Source organism: Haplochromis burtoni, unplaced genomic scaffold (genome assembly GCF_018398535.1).
Source record: "Haplochromis burtoni strain Fernald_Lab_line unplaced genomic scaffold, NCSU_Asbu1 Contig_362, whole genome shotgun sequence".
NCBI lineage: Eukaryota > Metazoa > Chordata > Actinopteri > Cichliformes > Cichlidae > Haplochromis > Haplochromis burtoni.
In genome coordinates, this window is record NW_024582723.1 from 180,835 (window position 1) to 198,355 (window position 17,521).

General features: G+C 42.3%; 1 protein-coding gene across 1 annotated transcript; it reads right to left on the reverse strand.

Moving 5' to 3' along the window:
• Window positions 1-10,396: 10,396 nt before the first annotated feature.
• Window positions 10,397-16,085, reverse strand: LOC102303615 (kidney mitochondrial carrier protein 1). The gene is made up of 9 exons (XM_005943186.3): window positions 15,825-16,085; window positions 15,581-15,728; window positions 15,196-15,290; window positions 14,823-14,908; window positions 13,949-14,044; window positions 13,735-13,859; window positions 13,078-13,201; window positions 12,092-12,172; window positions 10,397-11,619 (listed from the first exon to the last, which is right to left on the reverse strand). Exons 1-9 carry the CDS (start codon window positions 15,886-15,888, stop codon window positions 11,578-11,580), a joined length of 861 nt encoding a protein of 286 aa, XP_005943248.1. The 5' UTR covers window positions 15,889-16,085; the 3' UTR covers window positions 10,397-11,577.
• Window positions 16,086-17,521: the final 1,436 nt, after the last annotated feature.

Here is a 17,521-nt window from a genome sequence, read left to right on the forward strand (position 1 = left end):
TACAGTCCAGTGTTTTGTTGACTCGACGATCCACCCTAGCGTCCTCCAGGCTGCTACTTTCTGGCTTCCTGAGTTCATCACCTTAAACCTCACCATGGTGTAATGAGTTACTCGTACAAACTGGAGGACAGTATTAGGTGATGACTGGTTTTGATTTAAATCTTGCAACACACTGGATATCATTTAACCACATATGATGTCTTATTAGCTGATCACTTGTTTTTATGTACTTTTTATTTATGTCTGTAGGTTACCATCATCTTTTGATACACGGTCACAAAGCACATCCTGCTTTTCTGAAAATAAGATGAATTATGAATTATTATTGCAGACTGCCAAGTTAATACCAACACAGGCAATTTTTTTATTTTTTTATTTTTAGCGTGTCTTTGACTGCATGTCTGTGGATTCTGTCTTTTGCATGTTAAGAGAACTGGAAATGAAAGTGGGAGAGAAAAAAACCCACTTTGAACTCTGGAATGGCGTCTTAATACCGAGATTAGTGATGCATGCCTCCTATTACAGCTCGTCTGTGTGAGGAGAAAAAAATCCACCATGGAAGTGCGTGCTTGCGTGTCTGTGTGTGTGCCTCAGGTATGATTCATGTTTTTGGGACCTAATTCTGTTAATGCTGTCACAGTACGGGGACACACTGTATCTTCCTTACGAGGGTTAAAAGCATTTCTACTTTTATAAACAGCCTCACTTTAAGGTAAAGACATTTAGCGAGTAGTGATTATGGATGGGGAGTATCGTAATGTCCTCTAAAGTTATGGTACACACTTGTGTGTACGTGTGGTGGTGGTGGAAGGGGGTTGAGCTTTACTGCAAATTAACAAGAAGATCATCAACTGTAAAAACATAGATGGGTTTTTAGCTGTGTGTGCTGAATACAAAGCAATAGTAGAAAGGGGGAAAATAGGATAAAAGCCGCCCATTATCATACAGTTACATGCCTTAAAGCACTGTTGTTGTTGTTGTTGTGGGGTTTTTTTTTTAATGAAGTCTCTTTTCTTAATGACGTTTTTGGGGCATGTGAACGTGGAGACGCATTATATCAATCCAGGGGGTTCATATAGATTGAAAAAGTACAAGATCATTTCCAAGCATGCTTAGGATTAAATGATGAAATATTAATGTGAATCACCTAGCCTTGTTTTAACCTCCCTGTTCTTAATAGCATCCTTACCAGCAGTAGCAGACAGCTTTAAGGACCTGTTTATGTATTATAGCATAGACGCTCCAAGCTGGCAAACACAGTAAAGCAATTAGCTGCTTAATATCCAGATGCCCCCCAAAACACCCCTCCACCACCTCCAAATTGTTAACCGCCAAAAACTAAAGCTACAAGAAGAAGCGGTATTGGGTTTAGATTTATGAAACGGCCAGAAATACACAATTGCTTGCTGACATGTGGTCAAGTTGCTAAAATAGAAATGTCAGTTTAGTGAGATTTATTGAAGGAGGGCCTATGGGTGATTTTTATGCACCAAAAGAAAGAAAAAAAATCTTGTGCAGAAATACACTCACAAACCCCGCTAACTAGCCGAAGCAGTCCTTCATGTGGCTTCAGCACCCAACCCCTTAAATGTTAACACATCACACACACCATTCATGACAGATGGAACTTTATACGTGTGTGTGTGTGAGAGAGAGAGACAGAGAACAAGCGCGCAACCTCTTTATAATACACTGGCCCCTCTGTGTGAGCGGAGGTCAGACGACTAAGCTTGCAAACGAGATGCACTCCTTGTGTGACTTTAATTGGTGTTGTGACCTTATTGGCAAACAGTTTCAATAAATCCACTCGGTGTGTGTGTGTCTGTGTGTGTGTGTCTGTGTGTCTGTGTCTGTGTGTCTGTGTCTGTGAATGGAGGTTTTTAGAGCTGTGCAGTACTTGAGGATGTAAGTTTGTGTCCTTCTGTCTTCTGTCTGCCTTTCTATAGTCCACTGTTTTACAAAGGCAATAAGAACGACTGGTTCTTATCGCCTCTTGTTAATCAACACAAATGAGATCTTTTCTTTGATTATCACATGATTGTTCATGTTTTTTGCGTTTTGTTTTTTTTAAGTGCCACATGACTGCTGCCTTTTTACACCAGCGTAACGCATAACGCAAATAAGTAGGTTATCAGGGATGCGATCAGAAAACCCTTCCCCGAGATCACACTGTGGCATGTTCTTTGAAACGCAAGCTTCCTGCCAGACATTGTGTCAGACTGCACCTGTGGAGCTGAAAGAGAGAGGAAGAGAGGGCGTGATGGGCCTCTCACCTCAAACAGTCAAACAGTTGCAGCGGCAACAGTGGCGTGATTGTTCCCTCAGCAGATTACTGTGTGATGCGAAGCCTTATGCCTCCAGAAGACATGTGACTCTTATTTGGTTAAGATAGGAGAAGAGTTACATGCCTGATTCTCCTCTTTTTTTTTTTTTTTTCTTCACTGTGTGTGTGTGTGTGTGTGTGTGTGTCAGTGCCATGATGATCTGTGATCCCCTACAGTGCCTGGCCTACTTCACTCATATGACACAGGGAGGGGAACTCACAATGAGACCAATACAGAGTCAATCATTTTAAAAAATATCTCAGAGAAGGCAGGGAGACGCGTGAAAGTGGCACAAATTTTCCCACTTTTGCAATAAAACTAGAGTAAATGGTTTCTTGAGAGTACGCTCTGCTTTATGCACCTTTTCTTGAGAGCCATGTTAATTCATTTGGTGGCTGCTTCTCCACACAGCAGAGATGAGTTTGCACATTTGCTTTCTCTCTCTTTTTCTCTTTTTGCTCCCAAATGGCATCAGACAGATTTAGACTGAAATCCTTAAACGCATTAAGCAGCGCAAGATTTGACTCACTTCAGGTATTAAGGCTGTACAAGCATTAGCACACCGATGAAGACTTTACCTTTGGCTCTTTGCAATCAGCCACAAATATGAGTCAGAAGATACTTCAGCTCATCCGTCTATGCTGGGCTACCTGAGTTCATTTAAGTATCCTAAAAGCCTGCTGGAGGTAAAAACACTATTCCCTCATCTGGTGTTTTGGGTGATGTGGCCAGCACACTGTTGCCAAATCTCAGTTGCTGACTTGGATTGAGATCTGGCAGCCATGAAGGGAAGCGCTCGTGATTCAAATTGTTTAATACCCCAAAACTAGAACATTTGATCAGCCCGCATGTCAAAAGATGCTGTTTCGTGCCAACTAACCAAAACTCTCTTGATGAGAATCTTCACTATCTTCACTAAATCTTAAATAATATGAAACCGCAGTGTGCTAGATACAGACTATTTAAGGGGGAATATCGGGGTAGTATGTGTTCCCTGGACACTACAGCAGCACAAATATCCCACAACGCTATTGCAGGAGCTGTGAACATAGCTCGATGGCGATCAAGCCAGCCGAGCTCTCACTTCAGTAACAATTCAGCTTAGGTGTTTGATGCATGATGTGACTTTGCTATGGATAACATACTTTTTACATTTTTGGAATCATTACTTGGGGGATCTCTCAAACAAAGTCAGGTAATCGCAGTAATCCATCTCCAATTACAGATGCATTTCTGTGGAAGTGACGCCAAGAGCATCTGAAAAGCTACAGTACATAGTACTGCTTATTTTATTATCTCTGCCCAAGAGGCCGTGCTTTTGGTTTGCCATTGTGCCAACACAACAGATCAGAAACTTTTACTTTTCACAAAACTTTGTAGGGGTGTAGAGTGTTGTTAGCAACCCATTACAAATTGACTCACATCCACCAAAGTCTTCAAGAACGACGTAATGATTCATTGGTCGAAAATTAACTTAAAAAAAAAGCCTTAGAAACGATTATTCTTACAAGTATGGTGTGCGTTGTTAACATAAAGAAAGTACCATTAAAAAGATTTCAAATATCATGTCACCTTTGACCTTTGAACTCTTCTTCAAAGTCAATAAACAGATCAGAAGGTGAAAGTGATAAAAATGCTAAATAGAATTATGTTTCTCACTGCCATTGTTTGTACTGACAAGCTAGAGGCATATAGGGAATGATTTAAAATAGCACGTTACTTTGGACTTCTGACCTCTTCCTTAAGGTCAAATAAGGTCAAACTTTCATGGATCTCATGAAATTCAAAAAATGTCTATTATCTTTAAATCTTTGCTTAAAATACTGCTGCCTTTGTTTGTACTGGCAACATTTAGGAAATGATCCTGTATAAAGGGATTCTAAATATCACATTATAGTTTGCACCCAAATATCATGTCACATTTGACCTCTGACCTCACTTATACATTTAAAATCTTGCCTTTCTTTCAGCTTGACCCCAAATCATTACATCTATAAAGAAAGTATCTTGTAAATGAGAAAAATAATGAGCTGCCTGGTTAGTCAGAAATATATTGTAGTATAAAATTGAAACATACGGTAAAGTTATTCATGCACAGTTGTTTACAATTTAAACTTCTTATCCATTATTTGCTGCACCTAAAAAACAGTTGTTTTTACTGTACTATGAACTACAGTTACAAAGAACAAAGACAACAAAATGAATATATACAAAGCACAATGAAATACATCCCAGAGAAAATACATATTGTCTGGGATTTTAGATGACTGACAAGCCGTTAACAAATATCAAATATAAGCAGTAAAACAGTTTGAGACACACACAGGAGGGACTAAAGATGTTAAAGAAGGTAATAATGAAACCAATAAACAAAATCCAACGTCGCAATAACTTAACTTAAAAAACAAGAAATAAAAACTTGTTCATGAAAACTAAAGCAGTTTTAAAACAGATCCAGAGTCTGACAGGCAACGAGTGTCAGGACTTTAAAAAGGAGTTATATGTTCTCCTCTTTGTCAGCCCTCAGGCGTCGGAGGCTGAAATCAGTTGTAACTGATTTATGACTTCTTTGGGTCGACAAGATAGGAGAGCATTACAATAGTCTGGCCTGTTGGATATAAAAGCATGAATCTCTGTGAAGATCAAAATGTGACTCTGCTTTAACTACTTTTTTTTTCTTCTAATGATTAAAAGCAGATTTGGGGAGATCCACAGACGTCACTGATTTCTACGTGCCTGCTGGCTCCGGGTAAGTTCCAGAGAATTAAAATGTGTGGCTCTCCAACCCTTTGAACATCTAAATTAGATTATAGTTTCATGCCGACTGAGCTGTTCGAAGTTTGGGGAAAGAGCATCAATAAGACCTGTGTCATCAGTACAGGTGTGGAAAGTGGTGTAGAGTCTCCTGAAATCACCCACCCAGGGGAAACAAACACTGATTGTGTGCTTCGTCTTACAATAAATTAACTCACCTTTCTGAGCAAAACTCAGTTGAATTTCCACCTCGTTTCCTCTAGATTTTCCAAAATAACACATAATTAGTTAATGAGTGATAAAATCTTTGGTTGTACTGTTTGGATCTACTTGTGATTCAGGTTCTCCTTTTAGTCTCCTCAATTTAACAAGCACCTTAATGATTGAAAATAAGGCATCCTTCTAAGGCAGTATTCTTCCTGTTGCTTACATTGATTTTCCTTCTTTTCACATTCAGATTGAGAGTAAATATTCCACCTGCTGATATTTGCAGGCATCAGGCACCACCAGAAAACCCCAATCTTTCCAGTTTTACCCATTTTCTCACACCACTCTCAAGTCAAATAATGTCAGGACCAATAAGCCTTCGTCTTGTGGCGCATTTGTGTCTCGAGTCCTCGGCACAGCGGCTTGACAAGCGGGCTTCATATAGATGCTAATTGGAGCACAGCAGAGAATCAGGACATGTGTTGCATCCTCTCCTCTCTCCTACCGATCCCTTCTCCTCTTGTCATCTTCTATTCTCTTTCTACGCAGGCTCACCCCCGGCTTCCATGCCAGCTGAGTTCCAATAAAGTTCCCCCCTCCCATATCTCCCCCGTTGACTCCATCTAACATCTCATTCCATCAGTTCATTTTTATTCCCATTCCCCACCTAAGTCTTTCACCTGTCTTTCCCAACTCTTCTCACTTTACCCCCCATTGCCTCTGCCTCTTTAAAAAAAAAATGCCAGAGATAAACAGAAGTGGAGAACAGCAGCTTCACACAGTATGTGGGAGGGCTCTGGTGTCAGCTAGCAATCCCACTAAGGCCACTGGGATACATCAGACCCCCTGTTGTGTGTTTTGGTGTTTGTGGTGTTGTGTTGTTTTGGTGTGTGTGTGTGTGTGTGTGTGTGTGTGTGTGTGTAGTGGGGTTTTTTTGTATGGATTGTGTGTACTCTGTGGGCATGCTGTGCCTGTGCGCCTGAGGGCAGGGAATTTTAAATCAGGCGTCCAAGGAAACTGATACCGCTGCATATTTGAATATTTATTCCTTATCAGAAACTGGGATATTAATGAGGGAGCTGTGACTGAGCGGGTTACGGAGGTGGAGACAGAGTCTAGCTGTTGGGGACAGGCAGATGGTGTGTTTACACCTCAGCTCCTGTGTCTTAGTGGGAAGAAAGTGCATGAGCTCTGCCTAGTGTTTATGCTTGGGAATTACACAAAGCAGAACGAGTCTGACAAGAGCTCTGTGATGGCTCTGTTCAGTCCAGTCCGTCCATCCATTCTCCTCCATTTGTCCTTATCAGGGTCACGGGGGGGGGCGGAGCCACATCAATCCAGTCATATTTTGTAAACTGTCTAAATTTAGATAACAGGAAAGCAATAAATTGCTTTATTTACGAGGAAAAATTGCAAAGCAGTGCTTCCGTAGTACACCACAGTAAAGTACATTGGGCTTACCACAACTCAGTCACAGAAAACCTCCATCATACACTGAACGAACTTGGCTTTCTTAAGAACCCAAGCCTGCTTGTGTCTTTTTTTTTTTTTGGTCTTCTGGTTCAGCCTGTTGTGGACGTGGATGCCCAGGTACTTGGCATGCTGTTCCAGGATAGACACGTAGCAACACAGTTGTCATCCTCCTCCTGAAGACAATCACCATCTCTGCTCTTATTCACATTCAGCAGCAAAAGATTCCTCCCAGACCACCACAAAATCATCCACTAATGATCTGTATCCCGAATCTGATGCTGTATTTTTTTTTTTTAAAAAGGAAAGATCATGTTTGATTTCAGTTCTGGCCTATAATCAATAATATCATGCTTTAAAAAACAGAAGGTGTAAATAATCGTTTAAAGCTTTTCAGCTCGATTCATCCCCATGACATCAATAGGCTTTGAACAGGCTATTTGCACATGGGCTCAGGTGTGATGAATTTTCTTGTCTAACTCTCTGCAAGAAAGGGAATTTGTATAGTCCCCAAAATGTCAAACTGTTCTTTTGAAAATAGCAGAACACACTAACAGGTCATTTAACTTTTATAAAGACGTCAAGAAGCTTCACAAGTGACATGACTTAACTTCCCCTGACTCTTGAAGCCTTAGAGTGAAAGAAGTCAGCATGCGGAACAAATCTCCCCACGCTTTATCTCCTTTAACATTCACTCTGTTGGCCCGTTCTCATCTTAATGGAACAATGGAGCAGCATTACCAGCGGCTCATCCTTGTGATCCTGTCTCCCTGGGGTTCCAGTCCCCTTCCAGTGGTGTGTGAATGTAGGTCGACCGCGCTGTGATCTAGCGAGCCTGTTGTTTGTTTGGAAAAGGAGTTTCAGTCAATATGGACGGTTGAGTCAGGCACTTGAAGATTTTTATAAAAGTAACAGAAAAAGGAGGCGCCGTTCTCGAATTGTGTCCTTTTGATGATCAAGTCAAAGAAGGAAAGAATCTGTATTTAAAAGGATGACAACACTGGCGAGTAGGTAGTGAACGGCTGCCCCTTACAAAGTTTCTTTTAGTACAACCAAAGTTTAAACTAGACAAAACAACATCCATGTTTCATTCATACTTAATGAGTTTAGGTATTCTTCAGGAATACTTCTCCAGGCTTCTTGAAGGACATTCAAAGCTCTTCTTTGGCTGTTGGCTGCCTTTAGATGATCCCACGCTGCTTCAGCAATGTTGATATCCGGGCTCTGGGGAGGCCGATCCATGACTGATAGTGTTTTAATGTATGTTCTTCTATCTAGATGTACTTTTACTGCATTGGCAGTGTTTATAATTCTATTAGTCTTGACCTCTCTCCCGACCAAATTCTGATTCGTCACTCCATAAGACCTATTGCCACTGGTTTTCAGTCCAGTTCAGCCTTTTCTCCCTGTTTTCCTTTCTAAAGAAAGCAGCTCTCAGATCCTGGTCTCAGGTCTTTGCTGGATTTTTCTTCCTTTTTGACATTCAGATACTTTCAGTTCATCTGTTGTAGTTCTTTTTCAGAGACTGCTAAATACCATTTCATGCCTGTCACGGTGTGTTATCTTTGAGATTTTTTCCATAGATGCAAACAAAGAAATGGGAACAAATTGTGTGTTTTTGTGAGAAGTGCTTAAAGATACAATTTAAAATAAATTCTTTGCTAAGCTTTCTGCTATGTGTACACAGTAGACTGGTTCATCACTTGTTATTGCCTTTTCCTTGCTTGAATGATTCATAAGGTCAGTTAAGTGGCTCACATTAACATTCCTCTGTAAATGGACTGAAAATGAGTGAAAAAGCAGCCAAGGTCCAAAGAAAACTTTCAACAACGTTTTGCTAAAGACCACAAGTCCATCTCCTTGGAAGCAAAATCTAAAGCAACCAGGGGTAACTCAAGACTTTTGTGCAATACTATGCACAAATACTTTGAAAGCTTTGTACTGAGCTAACCAAATGCTGGCTTCAGCCCCATATTTACAGACAGCAGAGTGATATTTGTCATCTAATTTCAAGCAAGAAAGCAAATAAGTGTATTTCCCAAAATGTCAGTTTTTGTTTTCTTTTTTATTCTCTTATCCTGCAGCGGTTTGCTGTAATTTTTCTTTTCTGAAATGTACTCCGAAATTATCTTTGTGGTTTTGCAGGGAAGAATTCCTGAAGAATAAGCTGACATCTTTGCACGATCTATTGTGTTCCTCACTTCCAAAGCCTCACTTTGTCAGCTTGTTCTTCGCGGGCAGTGTATGGCTGTGCAATTTATCAAAATATTTACCACAGCCACGATTTCAAATTACAGAAGGCTGCACTTTTTCCCCCCCTTCAGGGGGGAGATGTTTCAGACATCTCTCTAAGCACAGTATTTTGATGTTATGCCAAATCCGTGACCTGCAAACAATGTGCTTTCAGGATGGAAGTCATTCATTTTTTTCCCTCAAATATAAGCATCAAGACAATACAAGGGAAAAAAAAAAAAGATTTGTCCCATATCTGAAAATAAGTGTGAGTAAAAAAGAAATGGCAATAGGCCTGTGATTTCTGTCTTTGTCAGCACAGTGGGGCTTATGAGCGCCAGAGTTCTTGCTCTGAATGGATCCTCAGACTACGATAGATTTGTCTCCTTGTCTGCATTTCCATCCACTCGTCCATCTGTGGGTTGCAGCATTTTCATTAGAGAAACGGCTGAAAGAACAAAAAGATAGGCAGAGAAAAAAAATAAATGAAAAAAAAAAAGGGCAGGGTGTTTTGGAGCAGCATAGAGCCTTATCCCTTAGACACAAAAGCTCACTCTGATCCCTGGAACACAATAGAGCCGGTACCCCCCCCCCGCACATTTGGGCCAGGCAGCAAATAATACCCATAATGTAGCATGTCTGTGACTGCTGGAATCCCCCGTGGTCATACTTGTCCAGGACTGTGCCAGAGATGGCTAAATTGCCAACTTACAGATGCCGAATCCTGGCATCAAGCCACACGTTATTCTCATTTCTGTTTTACACCTCGCCTCATGGAGTCTTGTTCTACCTCAATTTGACACGGATTCGAGCCCTAGAGGTCTAATTGTGCTGTGGGTGGATTGTACCCAAGTGTTAAAACCTGTCCTCCTGCCACACTCTGCTGCACTGTTTTTGAATCGAGCTATTCCACCCAGCCACGCTCAGGACGCCAACAGCAAACGCTGCGCTGAGACTCAGTGGCTGAGATGAAGCAGACCCAACAGTATCAGTTCTCACACAAGTAATAAGTCCCGCGGTGGCACTCCCTAAATAACACAGCGAGGCACAGATCCACGCAGAGACCTGCGCGTTCGCTGCGGCGCCTTCCACTCCCCTGAGCTCCTCAAACAGCTCTGATGAGGGAAAACTGGGGAATTTACCCACAGAAATAAAACAATTACATCTTATATTCCCCCTGAAAAATTCATAACGTTCGTGGGATGCCGCTTGAACACGTTTGAAAGGAACCAGGCGATCCCCGAGAAACACGACTGTGCTAGATTTGTGGCCTAAAAGCTGAGGTTGGGGAATTAAAACAAAAAAAACAAAAACCAACTCATAATAAACAGATACTGGTGTATTCAGTTATGCTGAGGTGAGTGTGTAGCTCCACAGTGCCACACTGTGGTACCAGGGAGGGACAATACTGTGAAAAATCCATGTCCTTTATTTTTAATCATTTCAAATATACATGGAGCATTTACATCAACAAGGTATAACAAAAGTTACACTGGCTTATACTTTGGCAGCAGCAATAGCTCACACACACACGCATGCACACATAACAGCCAGCGGCATATTCATTCCTCACAATAAAAGCTCACATTTACAGCAAATGCAGTATATAGAAATACATTTGGCGTTAATTGCGGCTCGCGTGCAGCAGTTTGGGCGCCTTAAAGCATAAACAACGGCACGGCAGCCGGCTCAGCGGGCTGAACCTGAAGCTGATATAATACGTAGGTTTATGTAACTTTTTTTTCCTCCAGCAGACCAAATGATAACATAACGGGGAGCACAGTCAACCCTCAGCTGCCTGAGGTCACGCTCACCGTCTCCACTTGCTGGCATGAGAGACCACTAATCACCACATATGGACAAGGAGCTGTTTATGAAACTCATTTATTACAGCACGCCAGGATTATTCCCGGCTCTTTGCTAAACACCTCAGGGAAAAAACTCTTTGAAATAATTTTACCTTTTCACACACCCGTCTCTTTAAATTTAGAAACACATAAATTAATAAACAAAACAAAAAAACCCAAATACAATATTCACATTTAAGTTTGTCACCTCGTGCACACTAAACATCTTTTCAATCTATTCATAAAGGGAGTGATTATGGTGATTGTCAGCTGCTGTCCTTATGCAGCGTAGAGCTCAGACAGCCCCGCATCTCAAACTAAGGCACTCGGTTATAGAGCACTTAAAAAGTGTAGAAGCCTCGTGTTTTCCCTGTGACTTTAGAGCCACCTTTAAGCAAAGTTCCTGGGACTGTTGGTTCCCAGTCAGTAAATCAGGCCACGTGAATCTGAGGGAATTGTATAGCAAATGTAAAGTTGCTTAGCCTGACGTAGCATTTAGATGAGAAAAAGTACGAAATACATGGATCTGTGTGTGTATGTGCTGTGTCCACATTCACCATAGGCTTCAGGAGACACTCCAGACACGAATCTGGCAAATTCACATTCTGACCCTTCAAGCAGGTCTACATGTGCGTTCCCCTTTCCCCCTGCTGGTTCCATCAAGCTCGCTTTCCCAATCTTGGTCCTCTCAGCTCCTCTTGGAGCGTGCGCTCACACTCATCTCCGCCATGTTGTTCTGCTGATCACACGCTGATCTGCTTCAGCTGTTCATAGGTGAGGAAGAACTGAAAATTGGAGTAAAGGAACTTAAGAAAAAAGAGGAGTGGACTTTGTTTTTTTTGGTCAGAATGAGTGGCACCACCGAGTCCCTCTTGTTACTTTAATTTCTGCTGCAAAAGGAACTAATCTCATTAGATCTTTCAAGCCTGGTTGGAGCACAGTGAGTATCTGCCAGCCTTTATTTCCCTGTTCAATCACCTTTAATCCAGTCTTAGCCTTTGATAATGTTCACTCTCCACACCTTTCCCTATTTCCATCACATGCAGCTACTTGCCTCTAATCAGTACCAGTCGGGCAGTGAGGCAGTAGTTTCAGAGTTAATAAAAGAGTTAGCGAGCGTTTAACAAAGCCTTCCTCAGTGAAACAAAGGCAGCAAATACACAAGAGAATTTCCTACAGTTTAGAAGGTGTCGCACCACAGAGGATATCTATCTATATATACAGATCACAACATCGGTGTGGAGTTGGAAAGGATACGATGATGTTCCATGGTCCTAGGCGCAGCCAGTTGGGGAAGAAACCCTTGTAGAGGGCCATGAAGCCTTCAGAGCGCCACGTCTGAAAGAAGAAAACAAACACTCTTTACTCTCTGATGATCACCCACTCTGCGCATCTATTTACAGGAACTGAAGAACGAGTGAAATTAAGGTCTGATCTGGATATTCAACTTTGCTATGACAGTAATTATGTACCATCAAGAAAAAAAAAAATCATACATGACCAACTAATGGAAATGTCTAAACTTCACAGCTGCTGAAAGTCATGAAGATGTCTGCATTTTAAAAAGTATTCCACAGCTCAATAAAGATGGGCTTTTGCATGAAAACCCAAACCACTAGATCCTGTACTTCCCAGAATGCTCCTCTCTTTTTGCTTAACTGTCTCCCCTGCACTAATTTTCATCAGGGATCATTTTCTCACATTTTACATGTGATACAAATAGAGCACAAAATTAGTTCAGGCCAGTCACAAAGTGACGTTCAGCCTAATTCTCGATCCACTCCAGCTGACAGCCCTGACGATGCTCTCCTACACATTCTAATGACAAATCAAATATAAAGTACAGCATTTAAGCTGCTTCACCTTATCCGCAGTTGCTGCACATCTGCAAGCCACTTTGTACCCTACTCCAAATTAGCCTTCATGCTGATTCTGAATTTCCATATATGTGCATGAATGAAAGGACGAGAAGGTCCCAGAACAGACACACAGCACCGTATTATTACTGCAGACGGAAATATCAATCTTCCTTCGAAACATCGATTACATTTGTTTTTAGGGCTGAAGAAGCATCTTGGATGAGAGCTGAAATATCTTCACAAGCTTAAAGCAGTCCAAGTGCCTTCTTTTTCAAGACTGTGTCTGTGTTTACATGATGAGAAGACTTGATTCAAAAATCGATGGAGTAACTCTTTACCTAGAGGGCAACAGAATCTAAGCACGTTTCAGGGGTTCTGACTGACCTGCAGCAGACAGTCTAATGTTCCCTGGTACAGCGCTCCTCCTCTCTGGTTCATCATGCGTGTCCGGACCACGTCCACTGGATTTGATGCCAGAGCCCCCGCCAAGCCGCACACAAAGCTGGACCTGTTGACCATAAGGGTAAATGCATTATGTCCCTTAGCTATGTTGCTGGTACTAAAAACAGTCTTTATGGTAGTGTGTACACCACCAGTACAAACAGAAAATATTCTCAGCCTCGTCCAAGTACCCACATGGCATTTGCTGCTATAAATACAATCACTGAAGTCTCTGGCAGGTACAAACTTGGCATCACTGCAGCTCTGAGTAGACATCCTGAAATAACTAAGAGGAATACTGTGAAATGGTTTCCGCTGGGAGTGCTGAGTAATCTCTACAATACAGCACAATACCTGTCTGTATAACAGATATTCTGAGGAAGACATTTTTATTTTAAGGATTTTTATGGGAAAAAAACAAAACAAAACAACAACAAAAAAACCCTTCCTTTCAAACAATGAGCCAAAATCTGTATTTGATCTGTTTTTCTGGCTCGAGTCCACCTGAATGTATTAGAATACGCCCCACTTGCAAGCAATTTCCTGAATGTTATTGCACCACATGACACGATAGCCAAAGAGGAGCCAGTTCAAACTCACAAGAAGTGTGTGTACACGGTATCCCCCATGTAACCCGACAGGATGAGATGCTTCTTGGTGAGGTCGTAGACTGGAAGCTCCACCCCGACCACGATAGCTGCCCTCTGAGCTGTTAGAGAGACACCCTGATGCGGAGAGAGAAAAGGTCAAAGTTGGGTGCCTGTACTATATCAATGCTGTATATACTGCTGTCATTTTTGAAGCTTCTCTGCACCTTCCACAGTCCTCTGGTCCCCTCCTCCTGGTAGATATTAATGAAATTGCCCATCATACTGCCCTGGATCACATTTCCCTGAGCTTGCATGCGGATCTGGGAGGACAGAAAGAGGTGAATGTTACGAAGTTGAACTTGAAAAGGGCAAGAGTGCACAAACGATGTGTAACGCTGCAAAGCCAACTTAGGGGAGTGTGTATTTCTTGGGCTTCTATTGGAATTTAAAAGTTTGCTGGAATTGTTTTTGGCAAGCTCAGTACTCAAAAGTATTTTCCCAATCCCCACTTCCAAGAACCCTCCAGCCCATCCTTGACTTGTTAGCAAATCAGGCCTGGTTTATTTCTTGGCTCAGTGAAAGGCTTGGCATGCGCAGCTAGTACACAATGTGATCAAAACATAATGTTCTCCAACAGCAGGCCCGTGTATTACCCTGTTAACCCTTAATAGACTGCAGACAGAAGGTCATGTGGCTTACAAGGAGTTTAAAAAAAAGCCACGCCTAGCCAGGACACAGTCTGAGCACAGACAAGCACTGGCAGTCCTGCACGCATATCATTTACAGAACACTATGCTAAAACTGTGAGGTTTCACTCTATAAATAACACATAATTGAGGTCACAGGGACACCTCGGTGCCCTTCATTCCACTTAACAAAAGTTAAGACTTGGGGAAAAAAAGAAGACATTGCTTCCTCAAGACTACAACTCCTTATACAACAGAACAAAAGTGAAAAAGTGAAAAAGCTGCAGTCTGTATCTGCAAAAAATGGCTCCAGGCCTCACCACAGTTCCAAAAACCTGTCAGACATGTCCTACTGCCATCTGATAAAGAGAACACAAGATCCGAAACGACCCTCATGTGTGTAAATAGTTACCTTAAGCACATCAGTAGGGTTGGCGATGGAGGAGGAGATGACACCGGAGAGAATGCCACACAACACATTAGTCAACAGCGTCTCGTCTGAAAGAGAAGAGTGAGTGGGAGGCAGGCTGTAACTGTGAACAAGCTGCGTTTGATATTGGGCAGCAGTCAGTTTTCAGTGTTTCACTGCAGGCGCTGACTGTTACAAAGAGCTCTCAGATGAGGAAAAGTGAGGATACATGTTTAAGTAGGTCACACACGTGCACATCTGTGCCTCATCTGTGACCTTCAAGAGGAATGTGCACATGTTGCCAAAAACAGCAGGCTGAGTGTGTGGGTGTGTGTGTTTGTTTGTTTCAGACAGAGAAAGAGAAACTGAGACTCACCCTCTGGCCTTTCAACCAGTAGCCTCTTAAAGCTCTGGTATGTGCCAATTTTTATGGTCCCGTAGGAGGCCTGCCGTAGCATGGCAGGAGCAATCCTGCAACAAAGGAAGTTTACTTTCATTACCCAGTTCAGCAGTATCTCTGAAGGTTTTTGGCTAATCTAAAACAGAGCTTCTCTTTCGAGAGTAGAGGAAGAGGTTTTGATGTGGCTGTCAGCAAAAAAGGAAGTGTACCGAAAGAGAGGAAGTGTAAACATTTCTGAACAAACAGAAACACACAAGGAATTTGTTGAAAAGCTTTGTCAGATCTTAATGCAGTTACGTTTGGGAGCCGAGGCTATGGAGACCCCACGTACAACACTAGCATGCGAGTCCGTCCTACTGACCCTGAATACAGAGCTCGGAGCCCCTCCTCTCTTCCGATTCTCATTATAGCGTGCAGCATGCCTCGGTAGCGGATCTCTCGGTACTTGCTATCGCCCACCTGACCTTGTACCTGAAGGCGCGTCTTGGCTAGGTCGATTGGAAATGTTCCTGCAACACAGAGCATTGTATTAACACTCACGCGACACTGTAAATAATTAATAATCAACAGGAAGTCACGCTGCTCGGCCTAGCCGCATCACTCACCACATTCCGCCGTCACTGAAGCCAACCCGCCGAAAACAAAGGGCTTCCAGTTGACGTTAGACATCTTCCCACGCTAGTACCGAGTGCACTATTAAAAACCACCGACTAGCCGCTGATTAGAGAGGAAGGTAGATGGGTTGGAAGGGGCGGCAATGCTAACAGTGGGGTTACTACCACCAACGTGAAAGCCGCGTTTCAGTCTGGGGAGCCCAGCCCAACAGCCCTCCTCCCCTGCTGAGTTGGAAGGGAGCCCCGCCCCCTCTTTCCTACTCTTCTCACTGCCTCCACTGTCCCCGCCTAAATGCCTGCTGCTAGGCAACCGTGTCCAATTGCAGAAAGATGCCCAGAGGCTTTAAAGTAGCCGACACTGTTGCTTCTTTTGCAGTCACTCACACTCTAAAACAATTTAATTTGACTGGATAAAGATAATTTTCAAATATAATAAAACTGGTCTATAATTTCTCACACTGTAATTAAATTATATTTAGTTTCTGTGTACAAGGAGATTTATTTAATATTATTATTTGTATTTTTATTTTAATGAAACCCATAGTTAAAAATTGAAGACTGTACTATACTGGGCAGCACGGTGGCACGGTGGTTAGCACTGTTGCCGCACAGCAAGAAGGTCCTGAGTTCAATTCCTCCATCAGGCCGGGTCTTTCTGTGTGGAGTTTGCATGTTCTCCCCGTGTTTGCGTGGGTTCTCTCCGGGTACTCCGGCTTCCTCCCACCGTCCAAAGACATGCAGCTTGTGGGGATAGGTTAATTGATTAATCCAAATTGTCACTAGGTGTGAATGTGAGTGTGAATGGTTGTCTGTCCCTATGTGTTAGCCCTGCGACAGACTGGCGACCTGTCCAGGGTGTACCCCGCCTTTCGCCCTATGACAGCTGGGATAGGCTCCAGCGCCCCCCGCGACCCTGAAAAGGATAAGCGGAAGCGAATGGATGGATGGATGGATACTATACTGGGGTTTTTTTTTGGTTGGTTTTACAGCAATGGCAGAACATGGAACCTGGCAAGAGTTCCTGCAAGTTAGGAACATATGCTAGCCATACCAGATAGATATAACAGCACAGAGGGTTTAAGATGCACTTTTAAAAGGAGTCAGATACAAGTTGATGAGTCAGAAGTTCACTTCTGTTTGATGCATCTATACTTAGCTAAGTTGTTGAGAATATCCTGAAGTTTTCTGTTGTTTTTGCTGCTGTTTGCTGTTGTCATTGTTTAGCCAGCTAATTGTCATCTGTCTGAAACATAAACATGAAGCAGGATTTCTTTTCTACCTTACCTTTGGCTTAGTAATTATGTGGTTGGTTTCTTGCCACATACATAAAATGCAATTAGTGATGTCCATCTGGGCCACTGTAGAGATGATTGGACTTTATGTAAGGATAACACACAAAAACTGACATACAATTCTTTTTTTTCTTTTTTCTTTTAGAGATTTGCACAAAGAATTTAGTACTAGGTAAAAGTAAATGGTTGTTTGTTGTTGTTGTTATGGTTGTTTGCAGTTGGTTGTATGTAGTGTGTATGTATTGGTGCCAGTGTTAATGTCCATCATGTCCCGCATGTATTCATCATGGGTACACAGGGCAGAAGGAAACTCATGTTTATAGTAAACACCGAAACACAGGACAGACAAAATCAGCAGTGAGAAAACCCTGGAAAGCACCACAGGGCTTTCATCTA

Excerpts from the sequence above, each read along its gene's own strand:
- LOC102303615 (XM_005943186.3), bottom strand. The coding sequence starts at position 15,888 with ATGTCTAACGTCAACTGGAAGCCCTTTGTTTTCGGCGGGTTGGCTTCA. Across the intron at positions 15,729-15,824 it reads TTCAGTGACGGCGGAATGTG|GAACATTTCCAATCGACCTA; the intron begins GTGAGTGATGCG and ends TCTGTGTTGCAG. Across the intron at positions 14,909-15,195 it reads ACTGGTTGAAAGGCCAGAGG|ACGAGACGCTGTTGACTAAT; the intron begins GTGAGTCTCAGT and ends CTTCTCTTTCAG.